The 17,006-nt window shown below is 45.4% G+C and overlaps 1 protein-coding gene across 1 annotated transcript in view; it reads right to left on the bottom strand.

Annotated features, from left to right (window-relative positions):
• Positions 1-17,006, bottom strand: part of LOC138638537 (saxiphilin-like) — a 160,193-nt gene that overhangs the window by 108,496 nt on the left and 34,691 nt on the right. The window contains exons 5-6 of the mRNA XM_069727917.1: positions 6,998-7,204; positions 6,301-6,516 (exon numbers count right to left, since the gene is read on the bottom strand). Of these exons, the coding sequence (XP_069584018.1) occupies positions 6,301-6,516; positions 6,998-7,204 (423 nt within the window). The remainder of the gene's footprint in view (positions 1-6,300; positions 6,517-6,997; positions 7,205-17,006) is intronic.

Below are 17,006 nucleotides of genomic sequence, written 5' to 3'. Positions count from 1 at the left end.
TCAAAGTTGACCAATAGTCCTAAAAGTTTTTAATGAGTTCACTCATGCAGTAATGGGGTGTTTGTAATTATGGCGAAGAAAAAAGTAGAACTTGGAGAGATTTGCTTTTCATTTTTGTCAAATGTGAAGGCGCCTCAATGTAGATGTAACTGTTGTCTTATAAATCTTATAAATTTGGCTTCCTCGGTACTTTTTGAGCTGGAGTTTTAGGTATAAATTTGTCCCAGATTAACATCAAGATTCAGTTTTCTCACCTGTGTCTGTATTGGCTTCTTTCTGGATTCTCTGCTTTCCTTCAACATTCCATAAACAATATACTTTTAGGTTATTTAGTATCCTATGAATCTGGCCTGTATGTAAGAGTCTAAGGCCAATTTCACACATCCGTTCATCATGGTCCTAATAAGGACAAAAGATGTCTGGACTGATTGCAGGTGTGATGAATCAAATTCACCAGGTTCATACAGTATATGCCAGTTTGGACATCATGGACCAAATTCGGATCGTGAATGTCAGATGTGTGAAACTGGGCTCAAATAAAGAAATTAGATTATGAGCGTCATTGGAGTCTAGGACTGATATGAGTGATAATAAATGTACAGCGCTTTGGAATATGTTGTTGCTCTATTAGTAATGAAAGAGGAAACTATTTAATTAAGGACAAGGCTATGAATAAGAAGAACGTACACTATATACTAAGTGATGGTATTATATGTAACAAGAACATAGACTATATATTAAGGGACTGTCCTATACATATAAGGCTACATGCTGGTATCTCTGTGAAGTGTCGGTCTGCAACCCGATTTCTTTCTTCCTATAAGTCTCATTACCGTGGCATGTTAGTCATGTCACTTTCCAAAAGGAGATACATAACCCCTTAGACTCTAGTCAGAGGTCTCTCATACAGCCCAATATTATCTAATGCTATGCACTGAGGAGGGGCAACACCACGAAATTTGTGTCTGCAAATTGAGATTACGATGCAGCTTTTAGCCTAAAACGTGATGTTCTAATACTCATTAAAGGGTTGATATTGAGTTTTAAGATTGCCACATCCAATAGGTGGCACTAGAGTTTTAGTCCTCTTCCTCTATGAAGAGACAAATTGCATATGTTAGGCCGGGATTCTCCTGCTGCACGGGATAGATCCCAAGCCTTGTCTGTGCAGTGGTCTCCCATTCAGGCTCAGCCGCTGGGATGACTGCTCAGTACAGACTTTGGTCCCAGCTCCTTGCCCAGGCTCGTGCTGTATGTGTCGTTACTGCTGGCTCTCCAGCTAAACCTATGGTGACTACGGTTTACACGTGCAGTATTGTGCTCTGGAGCCTAAGTCCAGATTTCACCCTACTGAGTATGTCCATGATGGGGAACCTTCTCATTGGTGCTCGGAAATCAGCTGCTCTGGTGATTTGGCAGCTTCAGATTGGTCCACAGGCAAGGTCCTGACTTTCTGGACTTGAACTTAAGGTATAAAAGGCTCTCAATGGCGCACGCCTGTGTGCTGGTATCAACTTATGTTCATGTGTGTATGAACTTTGCAACTGTGTGATCTGTGTCTGCATGTGCTCAGGGTCGGCTGTAAGCCGTTAGAATTCCATTACCTCCGGAGAGGAGTTGCTTTGTGTTCAGTTGCTGACTGTTTGACCACTGTATTCTGCCTGCTTTATTAGTGAGCTTCGATCCTCTGTGAGCTTAATAGGGATCGTATCTAGCGTCATTATTTGCCGTGCTCCAGTGACGTTTAACAGAGTATAGCACTCAGCGCTCTGTGGTACGTTGCCGCTCTGTGGAGTAACTGAGCTAGCAACTTAGTTTTCTGTTCATACAGTGTGATGGATAACATTGTGCTTTTAGTTTACTTTTTCGCTACCTTTAGTTTGCCATTGTTCACATAAGCTGCAGTTTTACATCCCTGCACGGTGAACCCCGAGCGGCAAACGCACTTTATTATTATTTTTATTTAGTGCGTCCCGCCAACCCTAACAGTATACTAGTGCCAGGGTCTGGCTAGCAATGGCAGACGATCAGCGTCTTCAGTGGTACGTCCAGCAGCTTGAGAGCAGGTTGACCATTCTTGAGTGGGCGTCTTCTGTTGTGGATCTTGCTGCAATGGTAGCACAAGCAGCCACTGAAGCTGCTACTAAGGTTTCTGCTGCGGCTCCTGTTTCTTCTGTGCCACGTTTTTTGCTGCCGAAAAGTTTTCCAGACACAGCAAGGCTTGTAGAGGGTTTATGAATCAATGCTCAATCCACCTAGGGTTACTGGCTTCACAATACCCAACAGAGCGAACCAAGTTGGGATTTATAATTTCCATTTTTTCAGGCAGGGCTTTGGAGTGGGCTACGCCATTATGGGAACAAGATGATCTCCTAATCCTTAGCGCCACTTGTTTATTGGGGGCCCTGAAAAAGGTTTTTGGGGCCACATGTAACGCATGATACCAGACTCCAACTCCTCGCTTTAATTCAGGGTTGGTCTTTGGTTAGTCAATTTGCCATCAAATTTCTGACTTTGGCTACCAAGTTGGAGTGGCCAGATAAGGTCCTTATACCTATTTTTTGGAGGGGCTTAGCAGATCATGTCAGAGATGCTTTGGCCACTAGGGAGATATCAACTACCCTGGAAGAGTTAATATCTGTGGCTACTCGCATAGATATGTGTGGGCGGCACGGTGGCGCAGTGGTTAGCACAGCAGCCTTGCAGCGCTGGAGTCCTGGGTTCTAATCCCACCCAGGACAACATCTGCAAAGAGTTTGTATGTTCTCTCCGTGTTTGCGTGGGTTTCCTCCGGGTACTCCGGTTTCCTCCCACATTCCAAAGACATACTGATAGGGAATCTAGATTGTGAGCCCCATGAGGGACAGCGATGATAATGTGTGCAAACTGTAAAGCGCTGCGGAATATGTTAGCGCTATATAAAAATAAAGATTATTATTATATGTGACATGCAGAGCTTGATTTGGAGCGAGCTCATACTAAATCTAGGGTTCTATTGGCTCCGAACTTCACCAATCCCATGTGTCCCCCAACTCAGGTTGACGACTCTGTGGAGCTCCTGGACGTCTCTCGAGTGGTGCCAATCTCCCACTTTGTACATCCGCAGCCGACTTGTTTTGCCTGTGGGCAAGTCGGTCACTTTGCCAATAAATGCACTAAGCATCAGAAAGAGTCACGGCATCAAGTGGCCTTGGTCTAGAGGTTCACTAGTTCCTGTTGAGGTGTCACCCAAGTTGGCTTTTGGGGATTCTCTGACATTTGGCTCGGCTACTCTCATAGCACAGGCTTGTGTGGACTCTGGGGCTGAGGGCAATTTCATGTCCACTACCTTTGCTCAATGGCATGCTATCCCATTAATAATGCTACCTAAGCTGGTGTCTTTTCGGGTAGCTAATGGGTCCATTTTGCTAACCCCAATTTCCCATCAGACTGTACCCCTCTTACTCTCTCCCTGTCTCTGAAGCATCAGGAGATAATCTCCTTTCTAGTTATCTCTGAGGGTATGGATGAGGTACTTCTGGGGTTAACTTGGCTGCGTCTTCATTCCCCTCAGAATGATTGGGCAATGGGGACAAAAATGGGGTAGCTTCTGTGAGAGTCTGTGTCTGAAGACCCAGGTACCCCGGGCAAGTTCTATGTACCATCTAGAGCTTTAGCCAACCAGCAAAAACATTCATGCCTCCCAGCATATGGAGGCTTTTAAGCATAGCAAATGACGCCAGGGAGTGGATGTTAGAGGGGGGTGTAATGTTAGGTGCCAGGATTCTCCCGCTGCATGGGATAGATCCCATGCCTTGTCTGGTACAGGGGCCTCCCATTCAGGTTCGGGCGTTGGGATGACTGCTCAGCACATACTTTGGTCCCAGCACCTTGCCCAGGCTCATGCTATATGTGTAGTTATTGCTGGCTCTCCAGCTAAGCCTATGGTGACTACCAGTTTACACGTGCAGCATTGTGCTCTGGAGCCTAATTCCAGATTTCACCCTACTGAGCATGTCCATGATGTGGCACCTTATCATTGGTGCTCGGACATCAGCTGCTCTGGTGATGTGGCAGCTTCAGATTGGTCCACAGGCAAGGTCCTGTCTTTCTGGTCTTGAACTTAAGGTATAAAAGGCTCTCAATGGGGCACGCCTGTGCGCTAGTATCAAGTTATGTTCATGTGTGTATGAACTTTGCAACTGTGTGGTCTGTGTCTGCATGTGCTCAGGGTCGGCTGTAAGCCGTTATAATTCCGGCACCTTCGCAGAGGAGTTGTTTTGTGTGCCGTTGCTGACTGTATGATCACTGTATGCTACCTGCTCCGTTAGTGAGCTTCGATCCTCTGTGAGCTTAATAGGGATTGTATCTAGCGTCATTATTTGCCGTGCTCCAGTGACATTTAACAGGGTGTAGCACTCAGTGCTCTGTGGTACGTTGCCGCTCTGTGCAGTAACTGAGCTTGCTACTTAGTGTTCTGTTCACACAGTGTGATGGATAACACTGTTCATTTAGGTTGCTATTTCGCCACCTTTAGTTCGCCATTGTTCACATTAGCTGCAGTTTTACATCTGTGCACGGTGGACCCCGGGTGGCAAAGGCACTTTATTATTATATTTTATTTAGTGCGTTCCGCCAACCCTAACAGCAGTTTGTTTGAGTTAGTAACTCACATTCCTCCTGACATTTTTGTATTAGTAAATTCTATTATATGTTTTTGCAGAAATTTATGTTGTGCTGTTCCTTTATTTTTTCTCTTAAAGTAAATCTGTCACCCTCTGGGATGTATATGACCTTTTAATATAGGCATTAGTGATGAGCGAGTATACTCAGCCGCAGCTGAATGATATACATCTGTTAAGCCTCTTTCACATTTCCGTTGGTACGGGTCCGTCGCAATGCGTCAGGCCGACGGACGTTGTGAAATTACTGCAAGACGTGGGCAGCGGATGCAGTTTTGCAACGCATCCGCTGCCCATTCTGCAGTCCGGGGAGGAGGGGGCGGAGTTTCGGCCGCGCATGCGTGGTCGAAAATGGCGGACGCGACGCACAAAAAAGTTGCATTGAATGTTTTTTGTGACGACGGTCTGCCAAAACACGACGGATCCGTTGCACAATGGACGCAATGTGTGGCCATCCGTCGCTAATACAAGTCTATGGGCAAAAAACGCATCCTGCAAGCATAGTTGCAGGATCCGTTTTTGCCCATAATGACGGATTGCAATGGAGGCCCCACAACGGAAGTGTGAAAGAGGCCTTAGCCAGCATAAATACATGTGGGGATTGCCTGGTTGCTAGGCCTGGTCTGTAGGCGGGGTTAGAGAGTTCAGTGTGAGAGAGTGAAGGGAGAGGAAGCGTGTGAGGAGAGAGACTGGGAGTAGAGCTGTGACTGAGCTCTTCCCAGGATTAAGAGCAAAGGAAAGCAGACACCAGAGTCAGTGGTTGCACGGGTACTAAAAGCCCAGCAGCTAGAACCTGAGGGCAGGAGATTGCAGGTATCCTGGCCCTTCTAAGACCTGGAGGCACCACAGCAAGTCAGGAGCCTGGGGTTTCCAGTGAGAAGACAGTGCTCATGCAAGGCTCTTGCTGTCAACCATACGGGTTAGGAAACACAGACACTAAAAGGAACTTGTGTAAAGCTTCAGGCAGCAAGGGACAGAGAGCACAGCGCAAAAGGAAGGTGGATCCCAAGATGCTCCCAGGCTGCCCGGACCCCATCAACACCTGTAACCTGTGCCCCAGACTGCACCTGCAATTTCACCAGTAAAGTGTAAAGGAAACTGCAATACCTGTGTCCTCGAATTATTTCCTGCACCCTCAGTTCTTCACTCCACCATCTATCATCCCTTACCAACTGCACTGGTAGCCCTCAGACTAAGCACTACCTGTGGGGAGCTATACCAACTCTGCTACAACACCATCCGCCCCAGTGGTCCCCTTTAAGCAACATCGGCCATCCCTGGCCGAGTACCACAGGAGGCGTCACGAACATTTCTCCATGGACTTTATTTGCCACTACACTTCATCCCCTTTAATCAGACGCCCAGGGCCACGGACCGGGTCACAGCTGCTGTGACCTTTCCATTTAAGTACCACCAGACCTGGCCCGAGTACCCCACAGTCCTAGCGGGTGCTCCACTAACCAGCATAGGAGCTTCAGCTTTTTGAGATGACGCCCGGGTCACTCAGCACTGATCATAGCTATCATTGGAGTTCGAAGGAAGAGTGTTAGAATCTGTGGATTGCACAAACCCTAACGTTGCCATGGCAAATGGTGATAATTGCAAAAAACCTTGTGACACATATTCTGTAGTTCCTCACCTCGGACCTCACACGTAGGGGGTGTCTGCCCCGGTCCAGTCCTTGTACCCTTTATCTCTTCACCATTCTTGGTAACACACCAACTGTATCCGGTGCTGCCGTGGAACTGCGATGGACTAAAGTAGCCTTTTTCATCACAGTCCGGTACAAAGGCTCCTAGTAAAGGTTCTGCTGTGCTGAATGCATTATTACGTTCTTTTATGCAGGGCGTTTCACCTGATAAAACAAATATAGAAGAGGTGGTATTATTATATTAGCATATTTATGGCAATATTGTAAGATTAACTTCATCCTGTACTTTCATCAAATATTTCTTGGTCCATGAGAGCTGATGTAGTCCGAGCTTAGATCCGTGTTCTCTGTCATTTCAACATATAATAACAAGGAGCCCAACAATGGGTTTTCATGGCATTACACAATTATATTGAGACTATGTATTATTATCAGTGATAAATCATGAGGGCTCATACTCAATACCCGGCACTGCACCCGGCACTCAGATCAGAGAGTGCGGCCGCATAGCAATACATGCAGCCGCACGCTCCGCTCCTGAGTGCGGGGCGCAGTGCAGGGTATTGGCTTGCGAGACTCATCCGAGTTGCTCGCAAGTGAGTATGAGGCCTTATAGTGATGCCGTGTAGTCAGAGTCACTATTACAATATAGTGTGGAAGATGGAACAGTAGAGTAGATTGTTACCAGAAGCAACGCATGTTTTTGGCGGTTTTCCAGGGAAAGTTCTGGAAGCAAAAATCTCTTCCCCATATTCATCCACGCACCAACAGTATCCATGGCACTGTAGAGGTCGATAGTTGCCCTTTTCATCACATTCCGGCACAAAAACTGTTGGTGAAGGTTTAGCACTGAGCAGTTTCTGACGTTCCTTCAAGCAGGGATATTTGTTTGCTAAAAATGAAGATATGATAAGTAAGATTTGATGAACACAGAATGATAGAAACATATTACCACTATTGTACATCTTCATATTTATTGATATATGTCCTGCAAGAAACTTGGAGTCCAAAGTCCACTAGATAAAATAGACAGCAAAGTTTATTGAAATACATCCAAAGTGGCAAAAAACATATGCTGATATTGTTAGAATCAATTCAGGTGATAAACAGGCGAGGTATATACACATGGAAACCTAAGAAGCGGCAGCATCAGTAATGTTACCAATGGCACCTGCACTGGTTACAGGAAATAAAACCTGTAAAGCTTTCACTAAGCATAGTATAAGGAATGCAATGTGCAGAAAATGTAAATACAATTAATGAACAGGTCACTGTATGGCAAAGACATGTACAAAATTGATAACCTACCCATTTCTCCCCGGGTAACACCTCAGATCACCAGCCCTGAGGTGGTATCCTGAAAATATTACTTTGGGCAAGGGGGGTCCTGAAGCACTGGACTTTCATATACTATAAATAAGTCAGATGATCCCTTAAATTGAAATTTTAGTTCTGAAGGGAATTTTTTAAACAGAAGATACCATATATACTTGAGTATAAGCCGACCCGAGTATAAGCCGACCCCCCTAATTTTGCCACAAAAAAACTGGGAAAACTTATTGACTCGAGTATAAGCCTAGGGTGGAAAATGCAGCAGCTACCGGTGAATTTCAAAAATTAAAATAGATGCTCCATACCGTTCATTTTTGCCCCATAAGATGCTCCATAGAAAGCTGTGCCATATATAATGCTCTGCACCGTTCATTATTGCCCCATAGATGCTCCATATAAAGCTGTGCCATATATAATGCTCCATATTGTTCATTATTGCCCCATAGATGCTCCTTATAAAGCTCTGCCATATATAATGCTCCATATTGTTCATTATTGCCCCATAGATGCTCCTTATAAAGCTCTGCCATATAGTGCTCTGCACCGTTCATTTGTGCCCCATAGATGCTCCATATAAAGCTCTGCCATATATAATGCTCCATATTGTTCATTATTGCCCCATAGATGCTCCTTATAAAGCTCTGCCATATAGTGCTCTGCACCGTTCATTTGTGCCCCATAGATGCTCCTTATAAAGCTGTGCTACCGGTATATATAATCCTGTCTGTGGCTGCTGCAATAAAAAAAAAAGATGCCATACTCACCTCTCTTGCTTGCAGGTCCCGGATTCTCGTCCCGGCGTCTCTCCGCTCTGACTGATCAGGCAGAGGGCGGCGCGCACACTATATGCATCATCGCACCCTCTGACCTGCACAGTCAGAGCGGAGAGATGCGGGAAGATGGAGCGACGCCGGGAAGATGGAGCGACGCCCGGCGTGTGGAACGGGGACAGGTGACTATGTGATACTTACCTGCTCCCGGCGTCCCGCTCCTTCTCCCGGACAGCTGGTCTTCGGTGCCACAGCTTCTTCCTCTATCAGCGGTCACCGTTACCGCTGATTAGAGAAATGAATATGCGGCTCCACCCCTATGGGAGTGGAGTCCATATTCATTTCTCTAATGAGTGGTCCCACGTGACCGCTGAACAGGGGAAGAGCTGCAGCACCCGAAGACAGTGGGACGGCAGGGGGAGCGCCAGGATCGCCGGGACTAGGTAAGTATGCCTCAGCGCCCTCTCCCCCTCACCCGCCGACCCCACCGCTACCGTGACTCGAGTACAAGCCGAGAGGGGCACTTTCAGCCCAAAAATTTGGGCTGAAAATCTCGGCTTATACTCGAGTATATACGGTACATCATTTGCGCACTGCTCCCGATTATCTTCCTTGTGTCTGGATATAGTCTCCTTAAGGGCAATATTTTACAGTGCCTTGTGAAAGTATTAGTCCCTGGAACTTTTCAACCTTTTCCCAAATATCATGCTTCAAACATAAAGATACCAAATGTAAATTTTTGGTGAAGAATCAACAACAAGTGGAACACAATTGTGAAGTTGAACGAAATTTATTGGTTATTTTACATTTTTGTGGAAATTCAAAAACTGAAAAGTGGGGTGTGCAATATTATTCGGCCCCTTTAACTTAATACTTTGTTGCGCCACCTTTTGCTGCGATTACAGCTGCATGTCGCTTGGGGTATGTCTCTATCAGTTTTGTACATCAAGAGACCTTGGTCTGTCTCTATAAGGATGTCTCTAAAAGGATAACAGCAGAAATATGCCAGAAAAATAACCCCCTGCTATAGATGCTTCATTTTTATTTTTATTTTTGCTATGCTTTGTTATTGCTATCAATCTGACAACTTATCTGCTTCACCCTCAGGTATGTCCGCTGGCTGTTACCCCAATCCCACACCATCACCCAACTTCCCTGATCTTCCTCACCCTGCTATTTCTTCCTGGTATGTCCGCTGGCTGCTACTCCAATCCCATCCCCATCACCCAACTTTCCTGATCTTCCTCACCCTGCTATTTCTTCCTGGTATGTCCGCTGGCTGCTATGATTATTTTTTTCCCCTGCATGTTTTCTCATTTTAATTCCTTGATGCCAATACACAGTTTGGCTTTATCTTTCCATTTGGATCTATTTCCCCTTGCATTTTCCCTTCTGACTTCTAATTAATCCCCTCCTGTGTCTGTGACCAGTCTTCCTGCTGCCCCTCCCCCCTGATCACACCTGGCCTATTTCATGAGCACTTAGCCTGTTATAAATTCAGAGACACAGGTCTGTCTGGACCTTGGTCTGTCTCTAAAAGGATAACAGCAAATATGATAGCAGAAATATGCCAGAAATGAGCCAGAAGTGAACAGAAGGTAAGATTAACCACTGTTAATAAATGTAATTAATTTTATTCCCTTTCCGCCACACTTATTCTCATCATGCTGACATACGCGCTAACAGTTTTGGCTCCCTTACTCCCCACTCTCCTTTGCTATCCTCAAAACCCAGCACCCTCGAACTAAGTAATAATCTATCCTTCCCTCCTGCCTCCCCACCTGAACTCCTCTGCTGACCTGCTCAACCTCACATCTCTCCTAATAAAACACAAAACAAGCTGCCCACTCTCCTTCTCGCACCTGCTCTGTCTCTCTCTGTTTCTCCTTACTGCTGGTGACATATCTCAAAACCCTGGGCCCCCACAGCTCATACCTCCCATTACTACCCCCTCCTATCGCTCCCAAGCCAATATAAACACCCGAAATCTTGCCCACCTCAAATCCGTGCCCATGATGCCCACCCCCCTACACCCTCTCTCTGGATCGCTATGGAATGCCCGCTCCATCTGCAATAAACTCCACGTGATTCACGACCTCTTTACCTCTCGTAATCTTTTCTTTCTGGGCATCACCGAAACATGGCTGACACCCTCTGACACAGCCTTCCCTGCTGCACTATGTTACGGTGGCCTCAGCTTCACACACACTCTTCGCCCTGGCAACAAACATAGTGTAGGAGTGGGCCTTCTCCTTTCTTCCAACTGTACCTTTAACCCAATCCCACCTCTACCCTCTCTTATCCTCCCCTCTTTTGAAGTCCACTCTGTCCGCATCTACTCCCCCTACAACCTATAAATGGCCATCATATACCGACCTCCGAGCCCAACCAATGACTTTATTGACCAATTCTCCACCTGGCTCCTTCACTTTCTGTCTGCTGACATTCCCACCATCATCATGGGTGCCTTCAACATCCCCATTGACACCCACCAGTCAGTAGCCTCCAAACTCCTGTCCCTTACTTCATCCTTTGTACTTACTCAGTGGTCCTCCTCAGCCATCCACACAGAAAGACACATATTAGACCTGGTCTTCACCTGTTTATGCTCCCTATCTAACTTCACAACCTCCCCTCTCCCTCTATCTGAACACCATCTACTCACTTTCTCATCCTTGTCTTCCTCACCTGTCACCCATGTCCAGCACCATGCGCACCCAAGCAGGGACCTCGCACACCTAGACACTCACACACTTTCTGGCTCTATCCTACCACTGTCCTCTATATCCTCACTCCACGACACAGACACTGACACTGCTTTCTACAATGCCACTCTTGCATCAGCTATTGACACGGTTGGCCCTTTCATGCATAGCAGAGTGCAACGAACCAATAGACAACCCTGGCACAATAACATCACTAAAAAGCTTTGGCAAATATCCAGAATTGCAGAACGGCGATGGAAGAAAACGCATTCACAAGATGATTTCACTGCACTCAAACAAGCAACACTGGCATTCAAATCAGCTCTCACCTCTGCTAAATAGGCCTACTTCACAACCCTCGTATCTTCCTTATCCCACAACCCCAAACAGTTGTTCAACACTTTTAACTCCCTCCTCCACCCACCACTGCCCCCTCCGAGTTCCCTAATTGTTGCTGAGGACTTTGCCACGCACTTCAAAAATAAGATAGACCAAACAAGGCAAGTCTTTCTTGGCCAACCACCACAAAAGCTTTGTATGAGAGACCAATATGGTTTTTATATGGTTACTTTTGTGTGGTGCCTTTTCTTATAGGTGTTTATTTATGAGAGACCAATGCCCAAACCCCATAACTTCACTCTCCAAAATCTCTGAAGGGGAGCTTGCTCATCTTCTCTCCAAATCACACCTCACTACTTGTGCACTTGACCCCATCCCATCCCACCTCCTCCCCAACCTCACCACTAATCCCATCCCTAACCCATCTCTTCAACCTTTCTCTAACTTCTGGTACCTTCCCTTCTGCCTTTAAACATGCCACAATCACACCAATCCTCAAAAAGCCATCTCTTGACCCAAGCGGTATGTCCAGCTATCGCCCCATATCTTTGCTCCCATTTGCTTCCAAACTCCTTGAGCAGCACGTCCATTGTTATGAAAGGTAATTCAGTACCACAATGGACATAGAGGTCAGCGCACATACAGTGACCTGGCAAAAACCCAAAAAACAAGAACGAGCTCTGAGACGTGGGAACTCTGTTGACCGCAATCCCTAATCCTCTCCAACCACACTAAAGGCAGCCGTGGATTGCGCCTAATGCTCCCTATGCAACTCGGCACGGCCTGAGAAACTAGCTAGCCTGAAGATAGAAAATAAGCCTACCTTGCCTCAGAGAAATACCCCAAAGGAAAAGGCAGCCCCCACATATAATGACTGTGAGTTAAGATGAAAAGACAAACGTAGAGATGAAATAGATTTAGCAAAGTGAGGCCCAACTTTCTGAACAGAGCGAGGATAGGAAAGGTAACTTTGCGGTTAACACAAAACCCTACAAAAACCACGCAAAGGGGGCAAAAAGACCCTCCGTACCGAACTAACGGCACGGAGGTACACCCTCTGCGTCCCAGAGCTTCCAGCAAGCAGTAAAAAACAAATTGACAAGCTGGACAGAAAAAAACAGCAAACAAATAGCAAAGAAGAACTTAGCTATGCAGAGCAGCAGGCCACAGGAACGATCCAGGAGGAAACAGGTCCAATACTAGAACATTGACTGGAGGCCAGGATCAAAGCACTAGGTGGAGTTAAATAGAGCAGCACCTAACGACTTCACCACATCACCTGAGGAAGGAAACTCAGAAGCCACAGTACCACTTTCCTCCACCAACGGAAGCTCACAGAGAGAACCAGCCGAAGTACCACTTGTGACCACAGGAGGGAGCTCTGCCACAGAATTCACAACAGTCCATGCTGAACTTTCCTCTCACTTTGCATCTAACTCTCTCTTCGACAACCTACAATCTGGCTTCCATCCCCACCCTTCCACTGAGACTGCCCTGACCAAAATTACTAATGACTTACTTACAGAAAAAAAACACCATAAGAGGAAAGACCTCCACTATTCTAAACAAAAAAACACCAGAATACAGGCAAAGATGCTTACCTGTTCAAGGCCTCCAACAATTGCACTAACCAGGGTGCAGCAGACCCAAGTTAAGATGGCAAATACACAGGTGCAATAATACCGATAATGCAGCCACCCTACAATGAGGAATTGGCCACTAGGTGCACCTGTGCAAACAAATATTTGTTTGCACAGGTGCACCTAGTGGCCAATTCCTCATTGTAGGGTGGCTGCGTTATCGGTATTATTGCACCTGTGTATTTGCCATCTTAACTTGGGTCTGCTGCACCCTGGTTAGTGCAATTGTTGGAGGCCTTGAACAGGTAAGCATCTTTGCCTGTATACTGGACTTACTTACAGCCAAAGCTAACAGGCAATTCTCTATACTCCTCCTCCTAGACCTGTCCTCTGCCTTCGACACAGTTGACCACTGCCTCCTACTACAGATCCTCTCTTCCTTTGGGGTCAAAGACCTTGCCCTATCTTGGATCCCCTCATACCTTTCCAACCGCACATTTAGCGTTTCCTACTCCCATACTACCTCTTCATCTCGCCCCCTCTCTGTTGGAGTCCCCCAAGGTTCTGTCCTAGGGCTTTTACTCTTCTCAATCTATACACTCGGCCTGGGACAACTCATAAGGTCCTATGGCTTCCAGTACCATCTATATGCCGATGACACTCAGATCTACATCTCTGGCCCAGATGTCACCTCTCTGCTCTCCAGAATCCCAGAGTGACTATCAGCCATATCCTCCTTCTTCTCCTCTCACTTCCTCAAGCTCAATGTGGACAAATCTGAACTCATTATCTTTCCTCCATCTTGCATATCTTCCCTACTTGATCTATCTATCAAAATAAATGAAATTACACTTTCCCCTGTCCCCAAAATCCGCTGCCTCTTAGTAACCCTTAACTCTGCCCTTCAAACCACACATCCAAGCTCTCGCCGCCTCCTGTCGCCTCCAGCTCAAAAATATTTCCAGAATCCGTCCTTTCCTCAACCCACACTCTACCAAAATGCTCGTGCATGACCTAATCATCTCCCGCCTGGACTACTGCAACATACTCCTATGTGGCCTACCTTCTAACACTCTCGCACCCCTCCAGTCCATCCTTAACTTTGCTGCCCGACTAATTAATCTCTCTCCTTGCTACACTCCTGCTTCCCCTCTTTGCAAATCCCTTCACTGGCTTCCAATTTCCAAGCGTATCCAGTTTAAATTACTAACACTGACCTACAATGCCATCCATAATCTTTCTCCTCCGTATATTTCCACACTAATCTCTCAATATCTGCCCTCATGTAATCTCCGGTCCTCCCAAGCCCTCCTCCTCTCCTCTACGCTTATTCACTCCTCACCCAATCGCCTCCAAGACTTCTCCCGAATATCACCCATCCTCTGGAATTCAGTGCCCCAACACATCCGGTTATCCACTACTTTTGGGTCCTTCTAAAGAAACCTGAAAAGCCACCTCTTCAAGGAAGCTTACTGCCTGTAAAGACCACACGGCCACCTCAACACCATTGGAGCTACTGCAACCCTTGACCTACTGTCTCCTTCCCCATAATCCTGTAGAATGTAAGCCCGCAAGGGCAGGGTCCTCGCCCCTCTGTATCAGTCTGTCATTGTTAGTTTTGTTTACTGTAAATGATATTTGTATTTTGATGTAACCCCTTTTCATGTACAGCACCATGGAATTAATGGTGCTATATAAATAAATAAATAAATAATAATAATAAAATAGACTGAAATTCTTGCCCATTCTTCCTTGGCAAACAGCCTGAGCTCAGTGAGGCTTGATGGAGATCGTTTGTGAACAGCAGTTTTCAGCTCTTTCCACAGATTCTCGATTGGATTGAGGTCTCGACTTTGACATGGCCATTCTAACACCTAAATCTGACCAGAGCACCTTTTTCCATATGTTTGGTGTGTCTCCCAGGTGGCTTGTTGCAAACTTTAAACAACACTTTTTATGGATAACTTTAAGAAATGGCTTTCTTCTTGCCACTCTTCCATAAAGGCCAGATTTGTGCAGTGTTCAACTGATTGTTGTCCTATGCACAGACTGTCCCACCTCAGCTGTAGATCTCTGCAGTTCATCCAGAGTGATCATGAGCCTCTTGGCTGCATCTCTGATTAGTCTTCTCTTTGTTTGAGATGAAAGTTTAGAGGGATCTCTAGATCTCTGGTAGATTTGCAGTGGTACGATACTCCTTCCATTTCAATATGATTGCTTGCACAGTGCTCCTTGGGATGTTTAACGTTTTGGAAATCATTTTGTATCCAAATCCAGCTTTAAACTTCTCCACAACAGTATCACGGACCTGCCTGTTGTGTTCCTGGGTCTTCATGATGCTCTCTGTGCTTCAAACAGAACCCTGAGACTATCACAGATCAGGTGCATTTATACGGAGACTTGATTACACACAGGTGGATTATATGTATCATCATTAGGCATTTAGGACAACATTGGATCATTCAGAGATCCACAATGAACTTCTGGAGTGAGTTTGCTGCACTGAAAGTAAAGGGGCCGAATAATATTGCACGCTCCACTTTTCAGTTTTTGAATTTCCACAAAAATTTAAAATAACCAATAAATTTCATTCAACTTTACAATTGTGTTCCACTTGTTGATTCTTCGCCAAAAATTTACATTTGGTATCTTTGTTAGAAGTATGATATGTGGGAAAAGGTAGAAAAGTTCCAGGGAGCCGAATATTTTCGCAAGGCACTGTATATGGCAACCAACAGAGAATATGTGGAACCATAAAAATGTTTGGTAAGGAGTCCAAATATGAATTTTCTTCACAGCACTTACAGTCAATGATTGATAAAAAAGTATGGACCCCAGATCTTACACTCAAGCAACAGGATTTAGATTCCCTTCAATGTTGCAACTTCTTCCCCTTGTGTTGTTGGCAAATCTATGTTCAAACGGCTGATGCACTCTTCGCTCACAGGAATAAGCCTCTTGGCTCCCCAATATGTCCTCACCATCTCTACTTTACCTGGACAAGCAGACTAAAACTTTCTACTAAAAGAAAGAACCTGGCACTCAACTTAATGCTCGTGAGATTTTAATGGTAGTAGCCAAAAAACGTTTCGGTCCTATATCTGGACCTTCATCAGTTACGTACTATGATGAAAAAGTGAATGACTGTAGTGTCATATAAGGCACAGCATGGTCTGCGTCTGGTATTTGCGCAGATAGGTTTAGGCACACAGACTGGACTTATTAACGCTGATAGGTGCTGTGCTTGTGTCCAGACACGGAATCCCCGCTTGTCTCAACTGATGAAGGTCCAGATATAGGACCGAAACGTTTTTTGGCTACTACCATTAAAATCTCACGAGCATTAAGTTGAGTGCCAGGTTCTTTCTTTTAGTATCACATGGTGTGGGAACCTACCTGGGCACCACTAGTAGTAGTGCACACGGCTTTATCTTTAAAAATTTCTACAACTTCCCAATGTATTCCCCCTAAAGACATGAAGCTGCCCAAATTTTGTAGAAAAGACTACTCACACCCACTTGCTATTTATTATACGGAATGTTTTTTCCCAACCTTATATGTGCGCACATTGCGTATTTGCTTGCAGACATTTCTGCATAGTTTCTGCATCTCTTGGCAGAAAAACGCACCTGAAAATACGCTAGTTTTTTATGCATTTTTGCCTGCGTTTTTCATGCATTTTTGTAAATCCATAGAGCTAATAAAGATATATTATTAAAAAAAGAAGTGTGATGTCATTTCCTTATTCAACTTCTTCAGCCAGATACCCTCATTAATGTTAAATAAAGATACACACACACACACACACACACACACTCAGTCAGCAGCCTATGTAGGAGCATTGACATAATTAACCTACATACAGTTGTGGCCAAAAGTATTGACACCCCTGCAATTCTGTCAGATAATACTCAGTTTCTTCCTGAAAATGATTGCAAACACAAATTCTTTGTTATTATTATCTTCAT

Source organism: Ranitomeya imitator, chromosome 5, assembly GCF_032444005.1.
Source record: "Ranitomeya imitator isolate aRanImi1 chromosome 5, aRanImi1.pri, whole genome shotgun sequence".
In the NCBI taxonomy this organism is placed as follows: domain Eukaryota; kingdom Metazoa; phylum Chordata; class Amphibia; order Anura; family Dendrobatidae; genus Ranitomeya; species Ranitomeya imitator.
Note: the sequence above shows the minus strand (reverse complement) of the source record. Positions and strands in the feature narration are given on the sequence as shown.